Source organism: Neolamprologus brichardi, chromosome 8 (genome assembly GCF_056152115.1).
Source record: "Neolamprologus brichardi isolate AB-2024 chromosome 8, ASM5615211v1, whole genome shotgun sequence".
NCBI lineage: Eukaryota > Metazoa > Chordata > Actinopteri > Cichliformes > Cichlidae > Neolamprologus > Neolamprologus brichardi.
Genome location: NC_142111.1, coordinates 1,547,616 through 1,574,056, shown reverse-complemented (window position 1 = coordinate 1,574,056; position 26,441 = coordinate 1,547,616). Strand labels below are relative to the sequence as shown.

At 40.2% G+C, this 26,441-nt stretch overlaps 1 protein-coding gene across 1 annotated transcript; it reads right to left on the bottom strand.

Annotated features, from left to right (window-relative positions):
* Positions 1 to 510: 510 nt before the first annotated feature.
* LOC102783517 (Na(+)/H(+) exchange regulatory cofactor NHE-RF1-like) lies at positions 511 to 23,762 on the bottom strand. The gene is made up of 6 exons (XM_087845246.1): positions 23,047 to 23,762; positions 11,123 to 11,293; positions 4,221 to 4,374; positions 4,072 to 4,103; positions 1,398 to 1,496; positions 511 to 1,311 (listed from the first exon to the last, which is right to left on the bottom strand). Exons 1-6 carry the CDS (start codon positions 23,491 to 23,493, stop codon positions 1,150 to 1,152), a joined length of 1,065 nt encoding a protein of 354 aa, XP_087701372.1. The 5' UTR covers positions 23,494 to 23,762; the 3' UTR covers positions 511 to 1,149.
* Between the last annotated feature and the right edge of the window lie 2,679 nt (positions 23,763 to 26,441).

The following is a 26,441-nucleotide window of genomic DNA, read 5'->3' as shown; positions in this document are numbered from 1 at the left end:
AGGAAGCCAATTTCTGCCGCGATATCGTTCATTCGGTCACTGCCCACAGCTGGTGACCATAGGTGAGGGTAGGGACGTGGTAAATCGAGAGCTTTGCTTTTACACTCAGCTCTCTCTTCACCACGACAGACTGAAGACATATAAAGGTGAAATATCTAAGATGTGCTTTGTTGGACATCTGCAACACCAACATCTGCTGTCACATTATAAAGCAGCTCAGTGTAAGTGCAATCACATTCTTTCACCGTGCTCGTCTTTGCCTCGGTGCTTATGGATTCTCCTTCACATTCTTCTTTCACCTCATGACATTTTCCATTAAAAAGGGAATTTTTGGACTGTTCTGATGGAGCACCAGACTGTGCACTGAGTATAAAACAGGTAAAACTTCACCAAGCACAGGTTCATCGCCCCAAGTAGCACTGGATCCTCGGTTATAAGAGGAATTTCAGGAACGCTGCTTTCAGATCAGTGTTTTCAAGGTTGATCATGTGCATTAAAAACCAGACTGGGTTCCATTTTATTGATATGCTATGTTTATCAATGTTCATTAAGACATTCTACAGCACAGAGCCATCGGTACATTCTGTATATTTCCATTGGAGTGAAAGTGTGTAAGTGACGCTCGAGCCAAAAGATGCAGCTTTAAAACTGAACAGACTGCAGCAGAATCAACAAAACACAGAACATTTCTTTTCCTTGAGAATACATTTGTGTGTATATACAAATTTATCAAAAGCCACATTAAAAAGAAAAATAATCTCGTTTGAATCACAAATTAAGACGGAAAAAAACAAGGTAAAGAAGAGTAGACAGAGGTGCTACATTCTTTCTAAAATGTTCAGATTTAAAATCACGTACGAATCAATTCGTATGAGAAAGTGCACACTGCTAGTTCTCTTCTTGATATATTATTAACATTCATTTCTGTGTGTGATGCTGACATTTCAAACGTCATTCAAAAGTTAAGAAGTCACAGAAACCCTAAATTAAAACAAATAAATCATCATGTAATACTGTTTAACATGGGAGTTTAAAATAAGCTTGATGCCACATTATTTTTCACTCAGAGCGTGGGCTGATTATTTCTCTGGATTGGCCTCTGGATGGCAGTACAGAACCACCTGGAGGACATGAGGACGCCCGTGGCGTTTATAAGTTGCTAAACAGTTCATTCCTCTTGCTCCAGTCCATGGCCGGGGCCTTCTTGGCGCCACGCTTCTGCTGGGCTCTTTCTTTGGCCTGAGCTACTGTCAAGGCAAGACCCAGGCTGTCGATGGCTGGGGCCGGCTCTGACCTCGAAGCCCTTTCAATCTAGAAACACACATATATTCAAACAAGTTCGTTTTTCTCTGAGCTTTAAAACTATTCTAAATCTTTCAGTGGCATGGAGACAGTACCTCTGAAGGCGAGGAGTTGTCTGTTGCTGCTGGTAGGGAGCTGCTGGAAGAGGCACTGGAGACGGAAGAGCTCGCAGATACTTTAGGCTTTGCATTTATCTGCCAAACACACAACACACATTCAAAAGGGTCAATTCATCCACAGCACAAAACACCATCCGGAAAGCATCTCAGCTTCAAAGGACATGAACATTTCGATTATGCAGAACTAGACTCTTTTCAAACCCAGCGGAGACTCAAAGTTTAGAGGTAGCTCATTTCAACTAGCTGCTCATTATAAGCCTTTCTGAATTTCCAGAGAAAGGAAACTTTACCAAAAAAGCAAAAATAAAAGCACATTTCTGAATATCCTCATTCAATGTTAATGTCACCTGTAGCTCAGGAGGCAGAGCAGGTCATCTGCTGATCTACTGTAAGCCAAATGTCCCTGGGCAAAATATTAACCCCAGGTTGCTCTCTGATGCATCCATTGGAGTGTGAATGGTAGTTATAAAGCACTTTAAAACATAGACAGTGCTTGTGTGCATGGGTGAATGTTGTATAGAGCTTTGAGCACTGTGGGAGAGTAGGAAAGTGCTATACTTTGTGTTTTTACATCAAACAATCTGAAGCGAAGTACAAGAATACAGACATGGTGTATTTCTTCTACGAGAGTCACACAAACATTTCTTTTTAATTATCAAGACCAAATGTGCAGAGAAAGGGGAGTGTCACCAGCAGGGGGGGCTGGTCATTCAGAGGCTCAGTGTGAGCAGTCCTCTCTCTGAGCAGACCGTTCAGGGATCGGCACACAGCCCTGCTCCTGTCTGATATGCAGTGTGAAACTCACCTCATCTATGAAAATTTGGCCTCCAGTGTGGAAGCAGCTGTTTCTCTAAAAATAACCCCGGCCCCATGCTGCACACGAGCAGGAGCCCTCTGCTGTAAGGTGTCTTCATCAGACGCCTCTAATAGTATTCCGTTTGCACTAATGCCACTTAAAAGCCTTTTAAGTTACTGCATATCTAAGCAGGACTATTGGCCACCTGATGATAAAAGGCACACTGGAGGTCAGAGGTCAGGGTATGGATTCATGTTATATAACAGCTGGTGAATGACTGATTGTTTGCTACAGAAGTCTGGCTGTATGTGAGAGTGTGTGAATGCTGCTCATTAGCATAATCCTCAAATTAAAGCCACTGCAATCCCATGATCTTCTACTCCTGTTGCCATGGTGAAGAGGTCAGCCACAATGTCACTAGAGGGGCCAATCCACAATTCCCATGTTGTCACTGGGTGTGTGTGTGTGCGCGTGTGTATAGACGTACTGGGTGGTGTTTATTTTGATGACTGAGCCGGTGCTAATTAAAGGGGCATTGCACTGGTTTTCTCAGGCTGAGAAGTGAGTCTGCTCTTGAACTCTTTATGTGACATTTGTTACTTAAGTTTATGTCACACAGCTGCATCCTGCTTCACTCTCTCGGGCTGCTTAATGTTATCTCTTCAATTGCAGAAGACTCGTTAATATTAATGTCAATGCAACGACCGTGATCAATTTAATGTGGAAATTCAAAATCCTTTAAAATAACCCTACTATGAATACAGACATGTACAAAGCAGCATGTATAATTGAAGTAATGCAAATAATGACGGGACAAAGAAGAAACAATCAGAGCTTTAAATGGAACTCAATGCAAAAGCATCTTAAAGTGTAGGACCACAGACAGCCACTAGGGGCGCTATTTTCAGTTGGCAGATTTTTATGCCAGATGCAACCCCAAAAATGTCTCTGCCACTGGATTCAAACCAGCGAGCTTTCACTTGCCATCAAATATATGAACCACTGCACAGTGCCAGTTTACTTCCATGAAGTACTAAATATATTTTGTTTATAACATTATGTGATTTTTCTTTCAGCTTTGGTCCTAATGCTTTGTGTGATGATGATCACTTTCAACATTATGCTATAATCAGGTAGATAGTAGACTTCAAAGACAGCATCTGTTAAAGGCTCACCATTCAGCACACTCACTTCACTCGATGCACCTTGTTTCTTTTCCTCACCTTTGATTGGGTGTGGTGCTCGCCCTCACTCACCTGTCACTCGTTCTATAAGGACTGGACTCACCTATAGCTCACTCTTTCTTCACTGCCACATGGGGCGGCAGCTGAGGTGAGTTTCTGTTAGAGTCTCCTGAGTTCATGTATTATTTTGAGTTACTTAAATCATACTTTATTTCCTTTCAGAGATAGAGTCCATGTGTGTCTTTCCTTTTGCTCATTATTTAATAAAACAAAAAACCCTGCAAGTGATTACTGACTGTTCATTCTCATCCTGACCGGATGAGCCCATGATGGTAACAATCTCCAACCTCCTCTGAACCTTCCTTCAAAACAGCATCCTTGGGGGTGTGACTGGTGTGGCTCCAAACTGTCTCGTTTGGAATGATTGACAAACATTAATAACTTTGAGTCACATGCTCACTGGTTTCATTTATTAGTTTGTCGTCAGTATTTTGAAGTAGACGACACACTTTCTGTTCTTTAGGTTGTTTAACTGTGATAATGATCTGTTATTTTGGTAAATGCAGAAAAAATAGCCTTTTAAAGGGCATCTAGTGGTGAGAACAAAAATTATTAGCATCTATGCATTGTGCATCCTGCTTGTGTGTGTGTGCATGCAAGGGGTCCTTACCTTGTCTTCTGCCATTGGCTCTGGAAGAGGTCCTTCAAGAACAAACAAAACAGAAAAGTCCTCGTTTCACTCTGTTTCAAATAATTTTCCTCAGTATTTTATGTTTTGTACTTCTAAATATTAAGGAAACATAGTAAAAAGTGTAGTACCACTGATGTGTTCCTCAGTGGGCATAACATTGCATTTCTGGAAGAATTCCTCTGCCTCAATGTCAACCACCAGTAGCCTGGTCTCGTCTCCTCCGGCCTTTATGGCTGCCACCACCTCTGAGTGCTGCATCCCAGCCACAGACATACCATTAACCTGAAGAGAGAACAGGAGAAACTTGGGAAAAAGTTCTTATATTCTATAATGATCCATTTTCAATGTTTCCCTCCAGAGACCGAAAGTTATAGCATGGCCCATTTTACTAAAGCCTGCTTATTATTTTCTCAGTTAAGTTTGGAGAACAACCTTATTTTTGTTTTTTTGATCATGATTTTTACGTGTTATAAATCCGTAAATAAGCAGAAACATTTTATTGTGTCCAACTTAAACAAAAACACTGAATAAATAGTGACTGTATAACCAAAGGGAAACAGAAATGATCTGAGTGTAAAATTGTTGCTCTTTAATTTTCTGTTATTGAAGGTTACACTTGGATTGACGCTTGGCTGTTTCACAGGTAGCTTTGTTGTGTCTCTGAGCACAGTCTCAAAAGCATGGAGGACGTTCCAGGAGACAGAGAGCCCAGCGTCCTTAGCCCTGCGTTAACTGTCTGGTATGGTGGACTATGGATTTGCCATAGAATACTAGAACTGGCAGGTCCCCCACTGTGCTTCTTACAGATGAGAGACGTTCACCCTTAGCACATGTGACAAACTTAGAAGTGTCTGGATAAGTCACTGAGAATGTTTCCTTTAATGTCATTCAGCATGAGTGATTTGATGGAGGGTCAGTGACGGTCTGGGGAAGCATATCCCTGGAGGGATGTAAAGACCTCTCTACAGGCCAGGCAACAGCACCCTGACTGCTATTAGGTATTGGGATGAAATCCGTGGACCGACCATCAGATGCTACAGCGATGCAGTAGATGCAAGGTTCCAACATTCTGTGCACAGACTATTCGGGCAGAATGTTCAAGTGTTTGTGCCCAACCACTGACAGGCCCCCATGTTCGCCTGACCAATAGACCCAATAGAACAACTCTGGGATATTAGATTTGGATCCATCCGACGCCGCCAGGTTGCATTTTAGACTGTCCAGGAGCTCTGGTCCAGATCTCGGCGGACATCCCGCAGGACAACATCCATCTCTTCATTCAGAGTTTGTCCTTATGTTGTCAGGCATGCATACAAGCACAAAAACTACTGAGCACCATTCTAAGTTGCTGCAATGAAATTTCAGCAAAATATACTAGCCTGCCACATTTTTCCACTTGGATTTTCAGGGTGTCTATAATTCAGCTTTGAATTCAGTAAGTTAATAATTTTACTTCCATCAAACGATGTGGTTTGATTCCAAACATGTATCCATGTTATTTATTTTAGATTTTCTTTTAAAAAAAGTTCTTTATTCAATGATTTGAGTACGATGCATATATGAATTCGATTTAACTTTCAGTTTCAGTATCCAATTGTTACCATGCTCATTCTTTATTAGTACAACATTATTACTCACTTTTTATTACTCTTGATTTACTTCTAATGACAGAAAGTTTCAACTTGACTTGGCGTGCTCAATGACAGCGACAGAATTTAGCCAGCTGATGCAGTTATTAAAACCCGCATGAAAACTAACCCTTTATTATAGTTTAGCAAATTGAAAAAAATCTGAAACATGTACGTGTTTACCTAGATTGTGTGTGAGCTTTTACTATTGTCTGTTATCAAAGATATTGGTAATACTAACAAAGCAGAATGAAAAGCTACTGTTTATTTAACTAACTAAACAAACTGATTGGTTTATCTCATTATTCTGCGATCAGAACTCCCTGTGAGTGCACAGCAGTTAGTACCAACCATTTTATGTCATCACTGACAATGTCGCAAAATCTCTGAAGAACGTAGGGTAGATGCTATAAACAACTTCTTTTTGTTGAGCATGACTAACTATGTTAAAAGCATATTTCTTGGTTTGGAAATCTATGCACTTATTTTCTTTATATTTCTCTTCATCACTTGTTACATTCTCTATGAAGGTTTTTGGTGCAGGTCGCTTAACGTGGAAAGAGGGTTCTTCTTCCCCACAATTGCCAAGTTATTGGTAAAAGGAGACGGATTGCTGGTGTTTTGTCTCAAATATTGTGAGAATATATACATACCTTTAGATGAGTGCTATTGTGAAATTGGAGCCACATAAATAAAACGGAATAAAACGAATCAGGATATTTAACACACGGTGGAGAGCATCATTCCTTTTTCTTGCATTCATCTAACAGTAAGTTAACCGGCTTACTTTGGCAAAGAGTTTCTTTGGACAAGTGGAAATACTCAGATCCATTGTCTGTAGACTGTCACTGCCCATTCACACAGAGGACTACATATCAAGTCAGTGAACTGTCATGACAATGGAATGGATACCCTAAAGGAGATTAATGGCACTGGTGATGGCTAATATTGTGTCATACTACGAGGTGTTGTACAAGAATACTCCCAGAGTTGAAACTGATTAAGCACCCAGGGAGATAAGTCACTGAGGAATTTTTGTGGGAGGAAAATTGGAGAAGTTTCACTAGCTCCCACACAGGAACATCAGGAGATGGTACAGAACACTCTGCTTCAGAACCTTGACATGAACTTCCAGGACTGCTCACAAGACTCTGAGAAATTACACTAAAATTCAGCTTTTAAATCTTTACAATATCCCAAATGTAGCCTTTCTCTCCCATGCATGGGAGAAGCCCGAGTGGACAGTTTGAAAGCTTCTAATTCAGCCGACAGACATGTTAAGCAGATTAACTATAAAGGATTATTGTCTCTCCCACACACTTAATGAGGCAGAGAATACCGATTTCTCCTTTACATCACATATAAACAAAGAAGCTTCTTAATAGTTCGGCTTCTGCTAATATTTCATTCAGTTTCTCATTTGCACACTGAAGTAATAGGATTACAGCTGATATATATGGCTAACACAGCTAAAACGCACACACACACACACACACACACACACACACACACACACTAACATGAAAGTTGTTTAACTTTCATTATAGTCACCTTAAGGCAACTGTTGCTGTGTTTGGCACTTTTAAACCACAAAACGAGCCCTTTTAATCTGCGGTTGTGACTTTTTTTGCACAAACTAGTTCTCCTTAAGAATTTGTTTCAGACTTTTCCTAATATGCCATCTCAAAGAGCTTTATCACAATTTATCAAGTTTTCGACTGCAAATCCTACAATTACATAGAATACCTTTAACTTTCTGAGCTTACTGGTCATAAATGTTTTAATTTTGCACCAAAATGACTGTGGCTCGGACTTCCCAAATGCCTCAGCAGCGTTGCACTAGAGGAGTTTAAATGTGCAAAAGTGAAGCTTGAGATGTCACTCACTCCCGGGACCCCATAATGAGAGGTACTGCTCCCACCCTAGCAACGGGGAGGAAGTGGACCCAGCCACATCTGTGCTACAGGCCAAATCTCCTCTTCAACATCGTGATGTGGTGGGTCACATCCAGCAGGACAAAGGAGGATTTGGTCTTGGAGCAGTAACACCTCGGTGGCAACAGGCATCTGTAACCGAATGTCGAAAGTAGTGGAGGAGGTGCGACGACAGGAGGAAGCAGTCAGACATGCTAGAGCCGTAGCGCTGGCCAAGCAGGGTCGCTGGATGAATTGGGAGAGTGTTGAAAAGAGGAAACTCTCATGGAGTGAAATCTGGGGAATGAAGTCTAATAGACTACGTTTCATCATCCGAGCCACATACGATGTGCTACCTTCCCCAATAAATCTGCAGATGTGGTTTTGAAAGGACCCAGCCTACCACCTTGTGGGTGGCTGTAGCTCAGGTGGCAGAGCGGATCAGCCACTAACCAGAAGGTCGGTGGTTCGATCCCCGGCTGCTCCAGTCTGCATGCCAAATATCCTTGGGCAAGATACTAACCCCATGTTGCTCTCCGATGCATCCATCGGAGTGTGAATGTGTATGAATGTTAGATACTCAGCACTTAAACTTAGAAGTGATTGTGTGAATGGGTGTGATTGGGTGAATGAATTAGCTGTATAAAGCGCTTTGAGTGCTTGGACAGAGTAGAAAAGCGCTATATAAGAACCAGTCCATTTACCATTTACCTCCTGTGTAAAGTCCCAGCCACACTCAAGCATATCTTGGTTGGTTGTAGGACTAGCCTTACTCATGGAGACACAACCAGGTTCTCAGGTGTCTGGCTGAGAAAGTTGAGCGCAAAAGGAAATCCATCAACACTCAACCCTTCACAAAGCAAGAGGACCACCAACTTTCATCAGCATCCGGGAGGGAGACAAGCCGAGGTCGAACCCCTCAACCCCAGACCTGGGCCCGCTGAAGGTTGCCAGGGATTGGCAAATGCAAGTGGACTTGGATCAGAGGCTAATTTTTCCCACAGAGATCGTAACAACAACTCTGCGACCAGACCTCGTCCTTTGGTTTAACTCCCAAAAACTTGCGTATGTCATTGAGCTGATGGTACCATGGGAGGAAGCAATTGAGGAGGCATTTGAGCGTAAGAAGCTGCGGTATGCCAACTTGGCAGCTGAGGCAGAGGACAGAAACTGGAAGATCAAGGTGCGCCCGGTGGAAGTGGGGTGCAGGGGCTTTGTTGCCAGTACAACAGCAAAAGTGCTTAGAGAGATTGGGATCAGAGGACAGGCGCAACGGCAGGCTATAAGAGAACTAGCTAACACTGCTGAGAGGACCAGTCACTGGCTATGGCTAAAACAGGCTGACATCACTTGGGCAGCTAAGGCAGTCAGCTAACCACGATACACATGCCAAGGATTGATCGACTGGTGGTGGGCCTGCCACAACAGAGGGCGTCGAAAGGCTAAAACACAACATTAGAATTTTTGGTGGTTGACTGCTACAGCCGTCTCAGGGCCTCCTGGGGACTGTGCAGTTAACCTCATGGTAGTAAAACTAAAAAGAAGACTGAAAAATGTTCTGCTCTTCTCCCCTCTGCTCTTCTCCCCTTTTCTGGGAGGCAGTGGGGAGGTAGAGTGTACAGCCCGATCCGGCGGGGAGGTGTGGGAAGCCAGATCGGGCGCCCCCCTTCCGGCTCTCCTCTCTGCTCTCTCCTATCTTATCTTATCTTACTTGTCTTACTCCTCTCTGTCACCTTTCCTGTCCCTTTGAAGAAATGAGGCTCCATAAATGCTAAAGAGGTAAGTATTTCTCAGTTGCAGTGAATAGATAGAATAAACTGTAGAAAATTAAACAGGAGAAAGAAGAAGAAGAGAAAAACAATTTTAACATAAACCAGTGACACACTCTGATCTGATCAACCCTGGCAGGGCCTCCTTGGATGAGGGTGTCTAGTGATAATGGCCGAAACACCTGATGAATCCAAGGTCCACTACTGACGATGTGTCCCATATTTGAACAATTTGGATCAGATTTCTAATCCCTAAACCTAACCAAGGAAAATGGCAGGTTAGCTTGGGTAAAAGAATGAAAGTTGAGGCACACAACAATGTACGCTGCTGGTAAAGTTTCCGGGCTGCTTTCCTCATAACAGCCATCCCTCAAGATTTTCTCCATTAAAAGCAATGCATTGTCTGGGATTGTAACATCTAGTCCTTTACTGAATCATGTCAAAAATCTTTCTTCCCCTAATGTTATACTTCCATCAGTATTATTTTCAATATTCTTTGAATGTCACATTGTTTTCTTCTTCTTCTTCTTATATCGTCTTTCCCTACACTCAGTAATGAAATCCAACTTTGATCACAAAGTTTCACACTAATTTTCAAACATAATTGTCTTTGATCTTCTTGGTTATTGTTGCTATTTAACATTAATAATAATAATAATATTTTAATAATAATAATATTTAAAAAATAATAATAACAATAATAACAACATATTTGGTTTCTTATTGTGTGACGTTTTTAACAACAGGTGAAAAAAGCAATGGCCACAATTCGGTCGTAAAGTCTGACGTCATTAGCCGTGTCTGGGCCTAAACTCCGCTGCAGGTCCATATATCAAACGATCACTATGGCATTACTGAGAGTTGAAAAACTGTCTAAAGTCTTTCATCTTTAATAAAATGATCAGCGTTCTGCTCTACCAGGTGTAACAATTGAGTTTAACATCCAGGCATCCATGAAAACAGAATTTATGACATTTAACGGAGTTAGAAGTTAGCAGGAAGTTAGCGCGCTAGCTTCTGTCTAAATACAATATAGCATGTCCTGACTGCAGGGTTTTGGAAACAAATTAAAACATACAGCTCTGTTATCACTTCCAACATAAATGAAGACAGAAAACTAAACAGCAGTGACGTTTGTAGGGTTACTGAAGTTTGGCTAGCTGGTATATAATGATGTGCTACGTGACCGCTAGCGACACAGCTATGTTAGCATAATATAAACAAGCTAACTTTTCTTCCACTCGATAAAAGTTAACGTGAGTGTTCTTGGTGGTCAGGAACAAATGTAATCACATGGCAGGATGCTGTAAAAGGACCAAACTTCAGCCAGGAGAACAACTGAGATAATCCATCCACAATACGAGGTTAGTCATTCATATACTGCTGCATGGGCTGGGCTGTAGTTACATCCTAAGGTTTTAAAAACTGAGCTTAAATAAATGATTAGCGGTAATAAAAGCCGAGGGAGGTCAGCAGTGATCACTGACTGTTTTAGGAGCTTTTTGAGATTAAATAGAAGAAAATACAAAACATTAAACATGTTAACAACACAAAAGCCATATTAAACGCAGACTACTTTAGGCCCGGAAGTAGGATTCGTCACGTCATCACTTAACGACCGGATACTGAACTGTGCCATCATCTCTTGTTGTAATATGTGTTGTTTATCAACACCAGCTGCTGTCAAAGCACAGGGATATCTGAAAAAGTGAGTGTGTACCTGGATGATCTTATCCTGCGGCCTGAGGCCGGCGCTCTGTGCTGGAGAGTCCTCATCCACAGCTCTGATGAACTGGCCTGGTCTTGACTTCTCGCTGTGCAGGTTAAAGCCGTAGCCACCGGGGCCCTTTTTCAAGAGGCAGAGACGAGGCCGGCGCCCATCTCTCTCCTCCTACACAGGATCACACATGAAACTCAGTGTGAGGGTTCAGCCTAAAGTGTAACATTTTACTCTCATAACATACATATTCATACACATCGGTGCTTCGTCAAAATTATTAATCTGTTCTTCTAATTTTAAATATAAACCTGTCACAATTATGAAGAAACCATAATTATAATACTCAGAGCAAGACACAAAGTATTTAACATAATAATTTATATTTAAGACTATTTAAATCAAAACAATCACAGGTCATGACTCAAAACAGAGGGTTAGGAGATACTGATAAAAACTAAAAACCAACATTACAATAATAAAATTATCAAAAAAAAATAAAAACGGTACCATTTCTAGCACATTCTCAAAGTCATGTACTATCATCTGCTTATTAGAAACACCAACTAACCCGACCCCACTAACTACATATCTTTGGACTGTGGGAGGAAGCTAGAGAGAACCCACGCAAACATGTGGAGAGCATGCACAGAAAGATCAAACCAGGACCTTGCTGCTGTGAGGCAACAGTGCTAATCACAGCTCCACCGCTGCACAACTTGATATAGATAAATAATGATATCACATTTTAACATTTAGTACAATGCCAATTCTTTTTTATATATTATTTTAGAATTCTGACTTAATTTTTTATTGAAACTGTACATCGGTCGAGCACACAGGTGACACTCTTAAATCTCGTTTTTCTTTGCAGAGAATCAGTAAAAGCAGAATGCAGGAAATCATCTATTTGTGATTAGAGTATGTGACGACGTTTATGTCTTATCTCAACCTGAGATGCCACATCAACACAGTTCCTACATGTTTGTTCTACGCTGCAAGGTTTGGACATCATGCAAAGTCCCTGTTGACATATTGTAGACATGAAACTTCTTCAAATAACATCAAGTACATTAAATGTTCATGCATACAATGAGGTAAGATGGGTAACTGAATGAAGCAGCAGCATCCTGGCTCTGCTGCTCAGACTAATCCTGCTGTGACCTGTGCCTAGTTAAGTGTTTAATCCAACATATGTTCTTATAATACTGTAATCACACATGTGCTCCTGTGCGGACATCAAGAACTTTATCTTTATTACAAGGCTCTAGGAAATGATTACAGATTCTCCAATACCTCACTTTCTCTCTTCTAAACATTCACTGTTAGTACACTTAGAACATTTGTATATAGACATTTTTTATTACTTATTTATTTAATTTTCAAAGTCTTAATTATAGCACAGGCCACAATACCAACATATTAATTAAGAAAATCTTTTATATACTTAATTTAAACTAAATTATTCTAATTTAGAACTGTTGCTGGCCATGTCCACCCCTTCGTGACCACAGTGCCCCATCCTTGCACCTCAGTAGAGACGTCCACACGTACCCGGGTATTTTTGAAAACGCAGATTTTTCTATGCGTTTGCACCTTTCGTCCACACGTAAACGGCGTTTTCGGTCACTGAAAACGGAGATTTCTAAAAACTCCGGCCAGGGTGGATATTTTCTAAAACTCCGTTTTTGCATTTACGGCTGAACGAGAAAAACGGAGAAAACGCAGCGTCAAAGATGTGCGCCTTTTTTGACGTCACACTGTGCGCCAGTTATTGTTTCGGTGAAATGAATTTCTACAATACTGTTACTATTAATTGTACTCTCTGCAGTGTTTAAATGCTTACATATACACACACAGTTACTGTCCCTCCACACATACCACTCGGTTCTGCTTCTATGCCCCAGCTTTGTTTACTATTTCCCACCGAGGCTTCTAGACTTCTGATTGGCCAACATTTCTACACGGTTAGGAATATAGCGCCACCTGCTGCTTTGGCATGTTCTTAGCAGCGTTTTCCTTCATTTCTGCCTTTACGTGTGGACGGGATTATTTTTTAAAACGAAAACGGAAAATCTCCGTTTTCAAAAATACCCGTGTACGTGTGGACGTAGCCTGATACTGATGATAATATTTTATTACAGAGAACAGAGCATGTGTAGGTCTTAAAGATACTCCGCCACAGCGCTTTGAATCATATCTATCTAACAGACTCCATTTTGTTATTTGTGATGGAAATAAAACATAAAATACTTCTCCTCACATACAAAGTCTCGAATAATGAGGCCCCATCTTATCTTGGAGACCTCATAAAATCACATCACCATGATCAATAATAACAGAGCACCTGGCTCTCAGACTGCAGCTTTTCTGGTTGTTCCAAGAGTAATTAAAAGTAGAATGGGAGGCAGAGCCTTCAGCTTTCAGGCCCTTCTTCTGTAGCACCAGAATTTGGGAGACAGACACGGTCTCTACTTTAAAAATTAAGATTAAAACTTTCTTCTTAGATAAACAGTTATAGTGTATAGTTAGGGCTGGATCATATGACCCTGAAGCCTGCTTTTGTTATGCTGCAATAGGCCTAGTTTGTACCAAGTGTTCCTTCTTCACTCTTGTGTTTTTACATGTTACTGTGAATGTAATCAGGATTTATTATTTATCTCTGGCTTTTGTTTCATCGCCCAACCTCCAACCAGTCGCAGTAGCCCTACCTGAGTGTGGTTATACTGGAGATTTCTTTTTAAAAGGGAGTTTTTCCTTCCCACTGTCACCAAGCAAGTGCTCCGTATTATTGTAGGGTGTTTATCTTACAATATAAAGCACCTTGAGGTGACTGTTGTTATGCTTTGGAGCTAAATAAATAAAGTTGAATTGAACTGAATCTTCTGAGGCTTCTAGCAGGATATTGTGCCTTGTCAGAAACCTCAAGCTCAAACAAAACAAGTTACAATTGAGCACCTTTGGGATGTGGTGAAACGGCATATTTGCACCATGCAAATCTTCAGCAACTGTATTAACTGGTAACATGTCAACATGAACCAAAGTCTCTGAGGAATGAATGACCTGTATCCAACACACAATAAAAGCTGTTCTGGGGGTAAAGCGGGCTCCAACTAGTACTAGCAAGATGTAACTACAGACAGATCTCAACAGTGCATACTGAAAGTTCCACGTTACTTTCTTTTCTCAACAGAAAGTGGCTTCCATATTTAAGAGCCCTTTTAAAGTCAACATGTGGAATCAACAGCCGTCTGTAAATTACTGCCTGCCAAGTGTTTTTTCAAGATCAGCCACTGCAGCCTCAGCACTGAATCGAGGCACCACTCCCTCCTCCCAGGCAGTGACACTGTGGATAATACACTGAAGCAGAGGTTTATATGAAATCAGGCCGGTTGATGATTGATAGTCAGGTGCAACCTTTGGATGGAATCACACATTTATGACACAGTCTGTTAATGATGATAAGGATGACAAAATAACTGAGGTGGAAAGTTACACCAAAGGAATGCTGCAAGCAACGGTTATATCACCGTACCCACCTAGAGCTGCAACAATCAGATAACAAATCAGCTGGCTGATAAGACACACGGTTTGATTTTAAAATAATGATTAAAGTTATTGTTTAAGGGGAAGCTACAATTGTTGCCTTATTAGATAAACAGTAAACTGAATATTTACAAAAGGCAAAACTGGCATATTAGTTGAAAATATATTTGCAAAAACCAAACAAAGCTGCATTTCATGAATATTCTGTGAGCACCAAATTGACAATGGGTAATTTTCAGACACTGACATGGATATATTCTATTTGCCTAAATAACAGGGCAATATTCTTTGGTTTTTAATGCCCACAAACATCACATCAGTCTCATTTCAAACAGCAGGAAACTGCAGGTATATATCAGGTACTAGAATAGCTGGTAGAAACAGTGCACAGTTTAATCTGTTTACTGCACCATAGGTGAGCCTGAGAATCAACCTATGGCAGAGCAGCACAGTAGGTGACCAGGAATAGACTGCCAGCCCTCATACTTCAATCTCTCTGTTGACATCAGTGACTCTTCACAGCGAGGGGAAGCAAAACACAGGCTTTGACTTCACAAACCAGGCATGTGTTTGTCGTCAGACCACTTTTGGTTCCTAAATGTTTAATACAGCCCTGCTGTTTCTGTCAAACTGGACTCTAAGAGGCCCCAAAAGCCCAAAGTCTGGGCGTGGTGACAACACTCAGCAGGGAAATGGAGGACGGAGAGCAGAAACTCAAAGCCAGGCTAGCTTTCCTTTAGATTAGACTCAAAATTGGATCGGACACTTTGTGCCTGGAATGAGTAAAATCCTCATCATTGTATTGTTTTCAAACTACTGGGTCTATTAGCAAGCAGGTCAGCAGGTGTCTCTGCACCGTTTTCTCTCTCTGTATGAACAGGCTGGAGACTGTTTGCTAAAGCAGGGAACTGAGTAAATATAGACAGAAAAATATATGAGAAGCACAGAGAATGTCATGTTATTAACTCCCTCAGCTTTTGTCTGATTTCTTTAGCGCATTGAGTCCGACTCGACTTTTCAGATGATTTTGTTTCATGTGCAGGAAATACAGTATCAGCAAATTCGCACAGACACGTACACACTCACACTGCAGTGACAGTGAGATTTGTATGATAATAAAAGTGCTGGGTAAAGTCCAGCAGTGCCCGTTTTACACACACTGTTGCTAACCAATCAGGATGCATTTTCATTATTCATTAGCGAGCTAGTTACTGACAATTAAAAAGGGGTTTCCACATCATAGAAAAGCTTAGGCAATTTTTTTCCAATATCTTAACACTAAAGGAGAAAAACATAAGTTGCGTCCATCAGCTACTATTTACATTAGCCAGCAGGCTACTTGTAATGTTTAGATGCCTCAACATAAGCATCTGCTGTGCCTTGTAAACTCAATCATAATTTGCATAATACATCCATGCATAACTTCATTACACATGTTATGTACTGAGCAGACTTTAAGTACACTGGCAGCATTAAAATCATACAATTTGTAGATTTAAAGAAATGTAATGCTAACAAATCTCAGACAACAAGGAAAACAATATTAAACGTGACCAACAGTCACGTTTAATATTTAATGCTTCATCAATATCTCCAAGCTTAATTGGTTGGTTGTATTGTGTTGCTGATTGACAGGAGGTATGCACTGTACTGGTTGGTATCAGTGTGCATGTTTCATCTGCACATGTTACTTGTGATATAATCTAATTCTGTGCCTGCATAGAAAAACTATCTGGTGTGTGATCTGCCATAAGCAGCTGCAGCGTAAACGCAGGATTACCCAGTGTTGGTGTGATGGTACAAGAGGCATGGAGCAGCCATGATAAACCTTCTCTAAGCTTGTTCAATATCAAAGGTTAATGGTTTTACAGCTGACTATAGTTAAACATCAAATCCTGTGCTTTAACCTCATCATAATGACAGCTGGGAGGACCTTGTACTGAGGGAGTGAGTGATGTGAAAACTTTATGACCATCTATGCCACACAGATAAAAGCTACTCCTCGAACAGGGTGTAGATGGAAATTCTGAACTGCACTAGCCTGTGTCTGCAGAACTGTGCTTACCAGGTTTGTCAGTATTATGTAACCAACAGCCCCTCTTACCTCTGCCAGAGTTAAATAACTGATTTAACCAGGATTTAAACTTCTGTGGTTACAATGTAGCCAACATTAGTGATCTATGTTGTTGCCGGCACTTGTGCTTGTGGTGGTACGTTACAACTTACTTACCTTGTGGTCACGTCCTGGTGTTCTACATGCCGTGTCAGCACATAGAAACAAAAAAACATGGCACTTTTTCCCAGTCTGGGTCTCCAGTCATTGCTGTGGTTTATTTGGGTTTTTTTTTTTTTGGAGGCAAACACATTTATCCCCCAAGGTTTACCACATCTTTGCTCTTCTTTGGTCCATCACCTCCAGTTTCAACAATCTTCCTACAGGAATTTGATGACATTTGTGAATCCTTATATTGATGCTATGATTATTATTACTTATATTGAGGATGATTGTTAAAATTCAAAAACTGTGCCAAAAAATTATCTGGAAATTAAAGTAGTAATCAACAGTACTGAAAAGGCCAATTAGCCACAGAAGCTGACATGTAGTTACATTGCTAGAGAAGTGCATGTGAGACTATGCTGTAGCGTAGGGGGGAGGATTTCAAAGGCGTTTACAGTCTATGTTTGTGCACTTTAGAAAGAGGAGTCAGTGCTTTAGTGCCTGATATCCAGTTATTTCAAACTGCTCAGCCACAAACTGACTTTACTTCCTGATATATGCACTAATATTTAGTTTTGCCTGAGAAGCTTATTTGCTTACATAATCAAAACCAAACATATATGCCTTTGTACACAGCTTTATGGTTATCATTAACCGGCTGAGACAAAAAACAAACAGTGATGTTTCAGCACTATAGCAACTAGCTAAAAGGGCAGGAAGTGGTTTCTTCGCCTGTTCCACCCCAACACCCCAACAACTCTGCAGAGGAACCTGCTGTCTGTGTCAGTCTGTGTGTATATGAACACACATTTGCTCTGGTTGTATGTTTATATTTAGAAAATCCCCTACTGAAACTGTTGTTTTTGTCAAGACCAAGTATGTCCTTTACTTATTTTCTCTAATGGCTATTGAACTAACTTGCTTAGTTTTACATGGTAGCATGATGTCAAAATGAGCTCACAGGAATTAAAAACAAAAACATTAAATATACAGTCCTATAAAAAAAGAAAGCTTTGATTGGATTCTATTTAGTCCTGTGAAAAACTACACCCCGTGATTTAATACCTTTTTGGGAGTTCATGGTCACCCAGTGACTGCTGGGTACCACTTCTGTTGCTACAAGCCTAAATCATCCGTCTCTACCACAGGGGTGGGCAACTCCAGGCCTCGAGGGCCGGTGTCCTGCAGGTTTTAGATGTGTCCTTGATCCAACACAGCTGATTTAAATGGCTAAATTACCTCCTCAACATGTGTTGAAGTTCAGGGGCCTGGTAATGAACTAATCATTTGATTCAGGTGTGTTGACACAGGGTGAGATCTAAAACCTGCATAACACGGCCCTTGAGGATTGGAGTTTGACACCCCTGGTCTAAACCACCTACAGTTGTTTATATGCTAACCGATGCTGCTATATTTTTTAGAAAGAAGCTTTCTGTCCTGGGAATTCTTCCAAAAGAGCCACCTGTCCAGTCTTTTTCTATTTCTATTAATTTTAACATGTAACATGCTAACCTAGGCCTTCAGAGTAGCTCATGAGTTTTTGCAAGAGCTTGGAGAGGAACTAGAAGTCTTTGAGTTAGTTGAGCCAATTGTTCTTCCTCTTTGTTAGATAGGCTAGCAAATAAATCTTCTGTGCTAATTTTATTATTTGGCTGAGGTGGAGCCGGCAGAATACCTTGTGAACCCATTTGTGGTTTTCCTGAAATATCCCATTAGAAGGATGCTCTGAGGAGGGCCCAGGGATTTATGGAAGAATTACCACATCCTACCAGGAGCTGATGGAGGTGGTTGGGAAAAGCATTACTTTGTTAAGCCGCATGCCACCATCAACCAGATACAGATAAGCAGTAGCAACATATTTCAGTTCAAACATGTTTTGGTCTATGTGCACACTCCGTCTGTTTTGTCATGCTGCAAGCCCAATTTAGCTACTGCTGACTGATCCGAGCTGAAAGCAGGCTGAGCCCACAGCTTGGTGACACAGGAGCCCATATGTACCAAAGTATCAATGCACTCAGAGTTGAAAAGAGGGAGAGATATCAAAGACGCTTTCCTAATTGGTTGCAACAAATGTAATTATAATCTCTGTAATACCAAAAAGCCTGAGCAGTGGATATAAAAGGCTTTCTCCAGACAGCTTAACTATACAGTTCATCCACAGCCTGAGCCAACAAAATGATGACAGAGGCTGAAAGTCTCCTCTACTTTGGAAGGTCCTTAAATAGCCTAAAAACGCCTAAAGTGGGTATGTTCTTCAATGTTACGAATGAAGGAGAGAAGCTTGGATAATAAACACAGTATTTTGTAAACTTTGGGAATGTGCTCAGTCAGATGATACCAACAGCAGGTTAATGGAGTTTGTTTTGGACGGCAGTCCATACAAAGAATCCTCGGAGAGAAAATTGCTCCCCATGGCAAAGTATTCAAATTCTGGTCCCAATCACAAATTTATAACTTTAGCATACACTCTGCACAAAATACTACACACTCCTCGAGATGTTTTCTATGTTCTGCACGCTATAACTTGCAATACGTGGGACCCATTTGATGCATTACATGATCACTGCTGAGAGGTCCAAACGCTTTCTACCATCCACACTATTAATTCCTCAAAAATCTACTAAGACAATAGAAAAGGTAGTTTACTATGTGCAGTTCCAGCAATAGCTGGGTATAAATATCCTAAGTCCTACCCATCCCTTTCAACTGAAGTTGATAGGCAGCTTGGTTATTAGTAGCTATCAATAATTTGTATGACTGAGTTGGTTGTTGTTGCCATTTTAATGAAATATTAGCACAGAAGCTTAGAGAGTCGGAGATTATACAGAGGGGGATTTTGCAACAACCTGAAAAGACTTTGGAAAAAACATAAAAACCCACCCCTAAAATGTGACAATTTCTTAGACTTCTCCTGGGTGCTGATGTTGCAGTATTGTCTGAGTACTCAGGTATTCAACCCAAGTACAGACCAACTGCAGAAAAAGTGGCTACCTGTGCCCAAACTCTGAGAATAAATAGCCATAGCCTTAGGCTAAATTTATGTGGCTATGTGATGACTATGTCTGTGCAAAGTAACCAACACAGCAGGTATACAGAGCCTTCAGGTTGCAGAGGGATATCCAGTAATGTACTGTGCAATCCTTTCCACTCCATTCTTGTATTTTTATACATCTTTGCATGTACATAATTGTATCTACTGTCTCCAGTACTTTACATTTGCCTTGTTTGTCATTTTTTTGTTTGATAAAATGACTTCAACACTCATTACACAAGAGAGATTACCTATCGAGTGGAGATAATAAAATTAGTAGGTGGTAAAACACCCATATGCCTATCACAATTATATCAGTATGAGAATATATTGTTTGTTGGCCGACGTTTAAACTGCAGCAGAAATATCATAGACTTTGAGCTCATTATCTAATAATCTACTCACTATGCAACACTCACACTCCTATAAATGGTTCAGTGAAAGTTCAAAAATCCACCTATTAACAGACTCAGGGTTGTAGCACTAATAAAACAATGAGAAGAAAACTAATCTTCAGTAGGCACAGACTCTGTCCTACACACACACACACACACACACTGCACAAGAAGTAAGGAAAGTAAGGAAAAGCAGCTGATTCTGAGGAATACATGAACTTTTCAATGCACACAAAATAAAGTCTATGTGTGATTACATCCACCTGTATTTTCCTTCAGAAATGACTTAAATGTCCTTGTTCTCCACAGGCAATCACTCTGGACAAAGCCTCTTTTTGCTGCCGGGGATCTCTATGGTGTCCAACAGACAACCTCAGTGTAGTGTGAAGACTCTGGAAGCTCGAATGGTACATGCTAACATGCTCACTTAGTTTGTGCTTTTATGTGACATGAAAAAAAATATTGCAGAACAAGAAGAAGATATCCAAGTATGTCATGGAATTTTAGGAAAACTGTGAAATCATGTATCGTTTCACCACAAGCAAGGCTACCCAAGTGTATCCCACTGAATGGCCAATATCACAGAATCAGAAAAGCTCTGCCAAGTTTTCCATCAGGCAGGAATTTCGCTGATGGTTTGCAGCAATACAGACAGCAAATACACACTTTACACATAGTGTAAAGTCAAGGGGCAAAGATACAGGCAGATAAAAATTCCAGTTAAATAGAAGCACAGCAAAAGGTGTGAACTTGGCTCACATGGAATGTAGAAATGCTGTATGTTTGATGAATGAGGTACTTTTGCAACTTTAACAATAATGATTTAAAGGGCCTCTGGAGTAACTTCTTAAATCCTTGCCAAGTCCAAAGATTAGAAACTATGTTATAAAAATGGGTGCAATAAATACTTTTGTGATAACAGATAACCAGTGGTATTACACAAGCAAAAAGGAAAAGTACATTTGGAAGCTCACTTTAACAAACAGGCAATAAGTAAGAATTTACACAAGAATATCAAATTGACAGCGTTTCTGCCAGTTGATTACAATTATGGTGGAAGTGGTTGCACCATGCAAAACACAAGACTCAGAAATCCGATAGTCAAGGCCAGCAACATCTAGCTCTTAACCTAATGTTACGTAGCCCAACAGCTAGCTTTACAAATATTAGCTCAATGAGCGCTTGATGTAATGGTCCTCTAACTGAGCTTCGCCTCTGAGTTTGGACAGCTAATCCGTTATCTATTTAAATCATTTTTTAAAATTGTACAGTGCAACATTAGCTATTTGTCATAGCTATTTGTCATAGGTGGCCACAAGTGAGATTAGCTAACACTGCTACTACTGCATTTCCATATAAAAAAGTTAGAACAGCTAGCAGTTATTGCTGTGCAAAATATCAACTCACTTTAGTTAGGAGTTACTACAATGGACATCCCGTGCTCTGGGTGCTTATGTAACTGTTTATGTATTTCTCACCAGATTACGCCACAGTCAGCAATGTCCTTTGTTTCCACAAGTAGTCGCTTCGGTCAGTCAGCTCAAAGATGAAGTTTGAATGAAGAATAAGTTCTATAGTGATGCTAGTCTCTTCCTACGTGAAGCGGGTGTTCTGGGCTTCATGAGGCTAGCCTTTGACTAGGCCTTATTGTGTGAGAAACAAAGAACTTGTTTTAAAAGTAATTAATTATTCATTGAGTAGCAGAAAACACGAAGACACACTTGTTTTGTAAGCCCCCCCCTCCCCTCCTTTATAACTTTCAACCTGCTTATGGTAAACACATTTTCCACTTGCTCTGGAAATAAAAAAAAAATCCACTTTTTCCCGAGAATCCTTAATAAAAACTGCTCTCCATTCTGAGACCTGAACACAGCTTAACACCTCCAGGCTATTTTGCAATGCTCTTACACAACATTTAAATCTGGGTCCAGACTTTGCACTGGCTAAACAGTTACATAGCAAACAAATTCTTGCCATGTTTGCGACCGCTTCAAACCAAAACCTTATAAAATGCTTTCATAACTGACAGAAAATGCTCTGCCTTACAAAGAGGCATGATTGTGGTGAACAAATGAAAGAAAGCATGTCATAGTACTTCACCAGTTACGTTGACAGAAGGTCTCTGAACATTACCATTGAACGAAATTACGTCACAAAACCTCTAACATACCTTAATATTCTGAGTGTTTGAATAATAACCACATTCACAGCACAGTCTCAGCTCTCAGTGAGATCATTTTAGATAATATTAAAAGACACGCTCATTCTCATAATGTATCAATTGTTACACATTTCCTGGTCCAACGAGACAAACCTGACAAGGAATTCAGTACAGAAAGCAGACAGGATCTGACACACATCACAAACATTCTGTTAAATGAGCTGAATGAGCAGACACCTGTTATTACCGCAGTGTGCCACATCTGTCATAGATAGCAGTGCATATACCTTCATGTATTTTCATGAACTAAAATTGATTTATGCCAAAAACAACCTTTAAGATTAATGGAGTAATGAATAATAATAATAATGATACAAGAAACACAACTCACTCCTAGTCAAGAAATTAACAGCTGACCATTTTGACGTTCGACCTTACAATTCCACGTGCCTACCAGTGTGGGTTTAATTAGAAAAGAAAAAACTAAAAACAACATTTTAAAAAAGAAAGGAAAGTTCAGGGTACATTAAATAAAGTTTAGTACTCACTTAAGTGAGTTTCTGCGCTTTACTGTACCTTGGTGCTTGAGCTGACACTATGCCTCTCGGATCTCTCCGAGGAAGAATCCCCGTTCTCAAGCGGGGCAGGGGTGCCGTTGCTCTGAGTGTCTGAGTCGCTGTCACTGCCTGGTATGGGAATTCCTTCTGTGACGAATTCTTTCCGGCACTGTAGGTTGTGTTTTTTCAGCAGCTCCGAGGTCTCGGGGTCCACCACAATAAGCTCTAAAGCCCCAGAGGTTGCCCGTATCTTGGCGACCACTTGCTGATGACTGTCCCCCTCTACGCTCTCCCCATTCACGAACATCAATCGGTCTCCAGCCAGGAGCCCGGCCTCGGAGGCGGGAGTGTCGGACTCCACGAGCCTGATGAACTGCCCGATCTTGCCCTTCTCTCCGTGCAGGTGGAACCCATACCCGCTGGGTCCTTTCTCCAACACACAAAGCCTGGGTCGAAGTTTTGACATGTTGGCGTTTTGTTAACCAACGAAAACTTTTAGCCCCCCTATTCAAACAACTTTCAAACAGTGAGCTTACGAAAAGAAACTGACACCTGTTGCGCACAGTGACTTTGCTACAGTTCTACTTCCGTTGAACTAAGTCCCAGTGAGATTTCCGTTGCTAATGTTGCCTTTTGACTCGTTTCACAGATCCACCCCTGTGCACTATGTTGCAACGTCTGGGGTTTTTTTTCCGACTCCAACCTAACACGGTCCCGTCTTCAGTGGCGCTACCACGAGTCAAGTTAACGCATTCAAAGGAACATCCGCCATCGGATTTTCAAAATAAAACTCATAGCGTAAACTATTATCATTCTTCTTCATTATTATTATTATTATTATTATTATTATTAATAAGAATAATAATAATAATAATAATAATAATCAGATACATATTTTAGTAGGTAGGGTAATACATTGCATTTTTCAAAGACCAGATAACTGCAAGTATATCTTTAGTCCTTAGAGTGGTTCGTTTTTAGTGAAAAAAACAAAACAAAAAATAAGAGGAATGCTTAAAAAAATAAAATCAAATGTACCTCTAGCAGTCAGCTGGTCAAAGGAAAATACATAATACAGAATGATACTGTTGTTTCCTGTAAGACTTTATCTACAGTCAAACACACTACCTTAATAAATGTATTATTGAACCTGTATTTTTCTAGTACAGCGACATATCATAATTTTAAAAAGTGGTGTTAGAAAACTGTTACATGTCTTTATACAAATTGAGCATTTTAAATGTTTAGAGTAAATCAGCCTGATTGGATACTTTTACTGTTATATAGCCCATACAATATTCAGTCCAAGGGCGTAGATTTGGTTTTGGCATTGGTGGGGACAGATGATTCAACCACTGAACCCTGCCCTGTTTCTTTTTTTTTCCTTTTAGTCTTTGCTCCTTGATAAAAAAAAAGGAGAAATATACTTGCCTACATATGCTATTCTACCTGCTTTTAAACCATTTAAAATTACAATTCATAGTTTTACATGTGAAATATATAATGTTAAATTACTATTAAACAAATGACTGACTAAGTATTTTAGACTTTAGTTTATTTCACGATATTCCTTATAAATCAGGTGTCATAGAATAATAAAAATAGCTTCAAGTACAGTCATGACAATACACTGTTTGTATTTGGTCGTAAGAGCTGGAGTGGGCAAATTATTTACTTGGAGGTCTTTCTTTCTTTTACCTTTTTTAAAATCAGGTATGTCGGATTTCATGTTTTTGTTTGATCTTATGTCAAATATGTTACGTGTAAATGCATACTTTATGTTTAATGTAAAAATAAATGCCAGCCCTTTTCTACAATTCCCCTGTGGGAGAGGAGCTGGAGTGGGCAAATTATTTACTTGGAGGTCTTTCTTTCTTTTACCTTTTTTATCAGACACAACGCAGAATCACACCGGTTACACAAACTGCACTACAAGGTGGAATATTTGCAAAATCCTGACTACCTCACGATATATTGTCTCAGAAATTAACCCTATGAATATGTCAGTGCCATTAGGATGAAATTATTGTGTCACCAACATTTTAACGTTAGACATATAATTTTAACAGCTTCTGTAAACTAATATCCTGGCTGCTCGAGGCTGCCGTTTTCTCTGACAGTTTCATTCAAAATTAGAAACGCTACACTGGGAGACTGAGAGAACTAATAGCGATGCCTGCTGTGCAGTTAGTTTCCAAAACACGTTATTCATGGTTACATACAATTTTAGACTGATGTGGGCCAAAGCCTAGCATAGCCTGTAACGTTATTGTGACGGACACATTTTATGAGTGAACTTGACTTTAAGTGACTTACAGGTTTCTTTGAAACACTTTCTTATATCCAGGTTCTTCGTTTTTGCTGCCTCCTCTCCTCCTGGCAGCGCAGGATTGCCGCTGCTAAAACTAAACAGAGCTCCCTGAAAGGCACAGCCAATCACATTGGCCATATTTGTCACATGAGGTAGGACTCCAGTAGAGAACGTAATTTAACTCCTTCTGCACCGCTGGGTAAATGAGACGTTGACAAATCGTTTTTCTTTTCCTTCTATCAGTTTTGTTTTTCTTTACTCGAAGAGATCAAATTATTGGCGGTGACAATTCAATAATCGCTGGATATTGGTGGGGACATGTCCCTTCCGTCCATGCCAAATCTACGCCCTTGATTCAGTCACAGTATTTAAAATATAAAAATCATATGGTCTAACCAAACCTCACATAATGTCCAATCAAATTTTAAGAAAATTGTACGATATGAAATTATACATCATATAAAAATGATAAATAAATAATAAATAAGTAAATAATCAATGAAACCTTGCAATATGAGATAAAATGGGACACCCCAAAAATGACCTAGCTTAGTTACTTGAAATGCTTTGACAGCATAAATTCAGATATTTAATAAAATACTATGAGATGAAATTTGGAACAGGATGGTTTCATCACATACTTGACAAGTTTGAAAGTTTATAGTAAGTATCCTACTTTCTCAACAAAATTTCTTCTCTTAAGTCCATCTGCTTAACAGGTGGAGTTTATGTTTCATTTGATCTGGACTGAATTTAGTGAGTAGATTATTTTAGCTGTACTAGAACGGCTACGACGACTGTTAGACAACCCATGCTATTATTTTGAAGGCCAGGCCTACAAACAGGAAATTAGTTTCTTTTTTTTATTCCTGTTGGGTTTTTACAACTGTGCACCTGCAGTGGATGGTGATTCTGACAAACAGATCAAAGTAATGACGTTAGTTTTTGTAAACTATTTGTTCAGTCCATCTGTCCTTGCTCGTTGTGACTTACTGCAACCAATTACCATCGGGGGGATGGTAATCTCACACACACACACTCACACACGCACACCATTGCGGCTATGGTGGTTGTCTGCAGGTAAGAGAGCACCCCTGCAGGTA

Coding starts and splice junctions, on each gene's coding strand:
- LOC102783517 (XM_087845246.1), bottom strand. CDS start 23,493: ATGTCAAAACTTCGACCCAGGCTTTGTGTGTTGGAGAAAGGACCCAGC. Junction 4,375..11,122: donor CGCAGGATAAGATCATCCAG/GTACACACTCAC, acceptor TTCTCTCTTCAG/GTTAATGGTATGTCTGTGGC. Junction 1,497..4,071: donor AGCCAATGGCAGAAGACAAG/GTAAGGACCCCT, acceptor TGTGTTTGGCAG/ATAAATGCAAAGCCTAAAGT.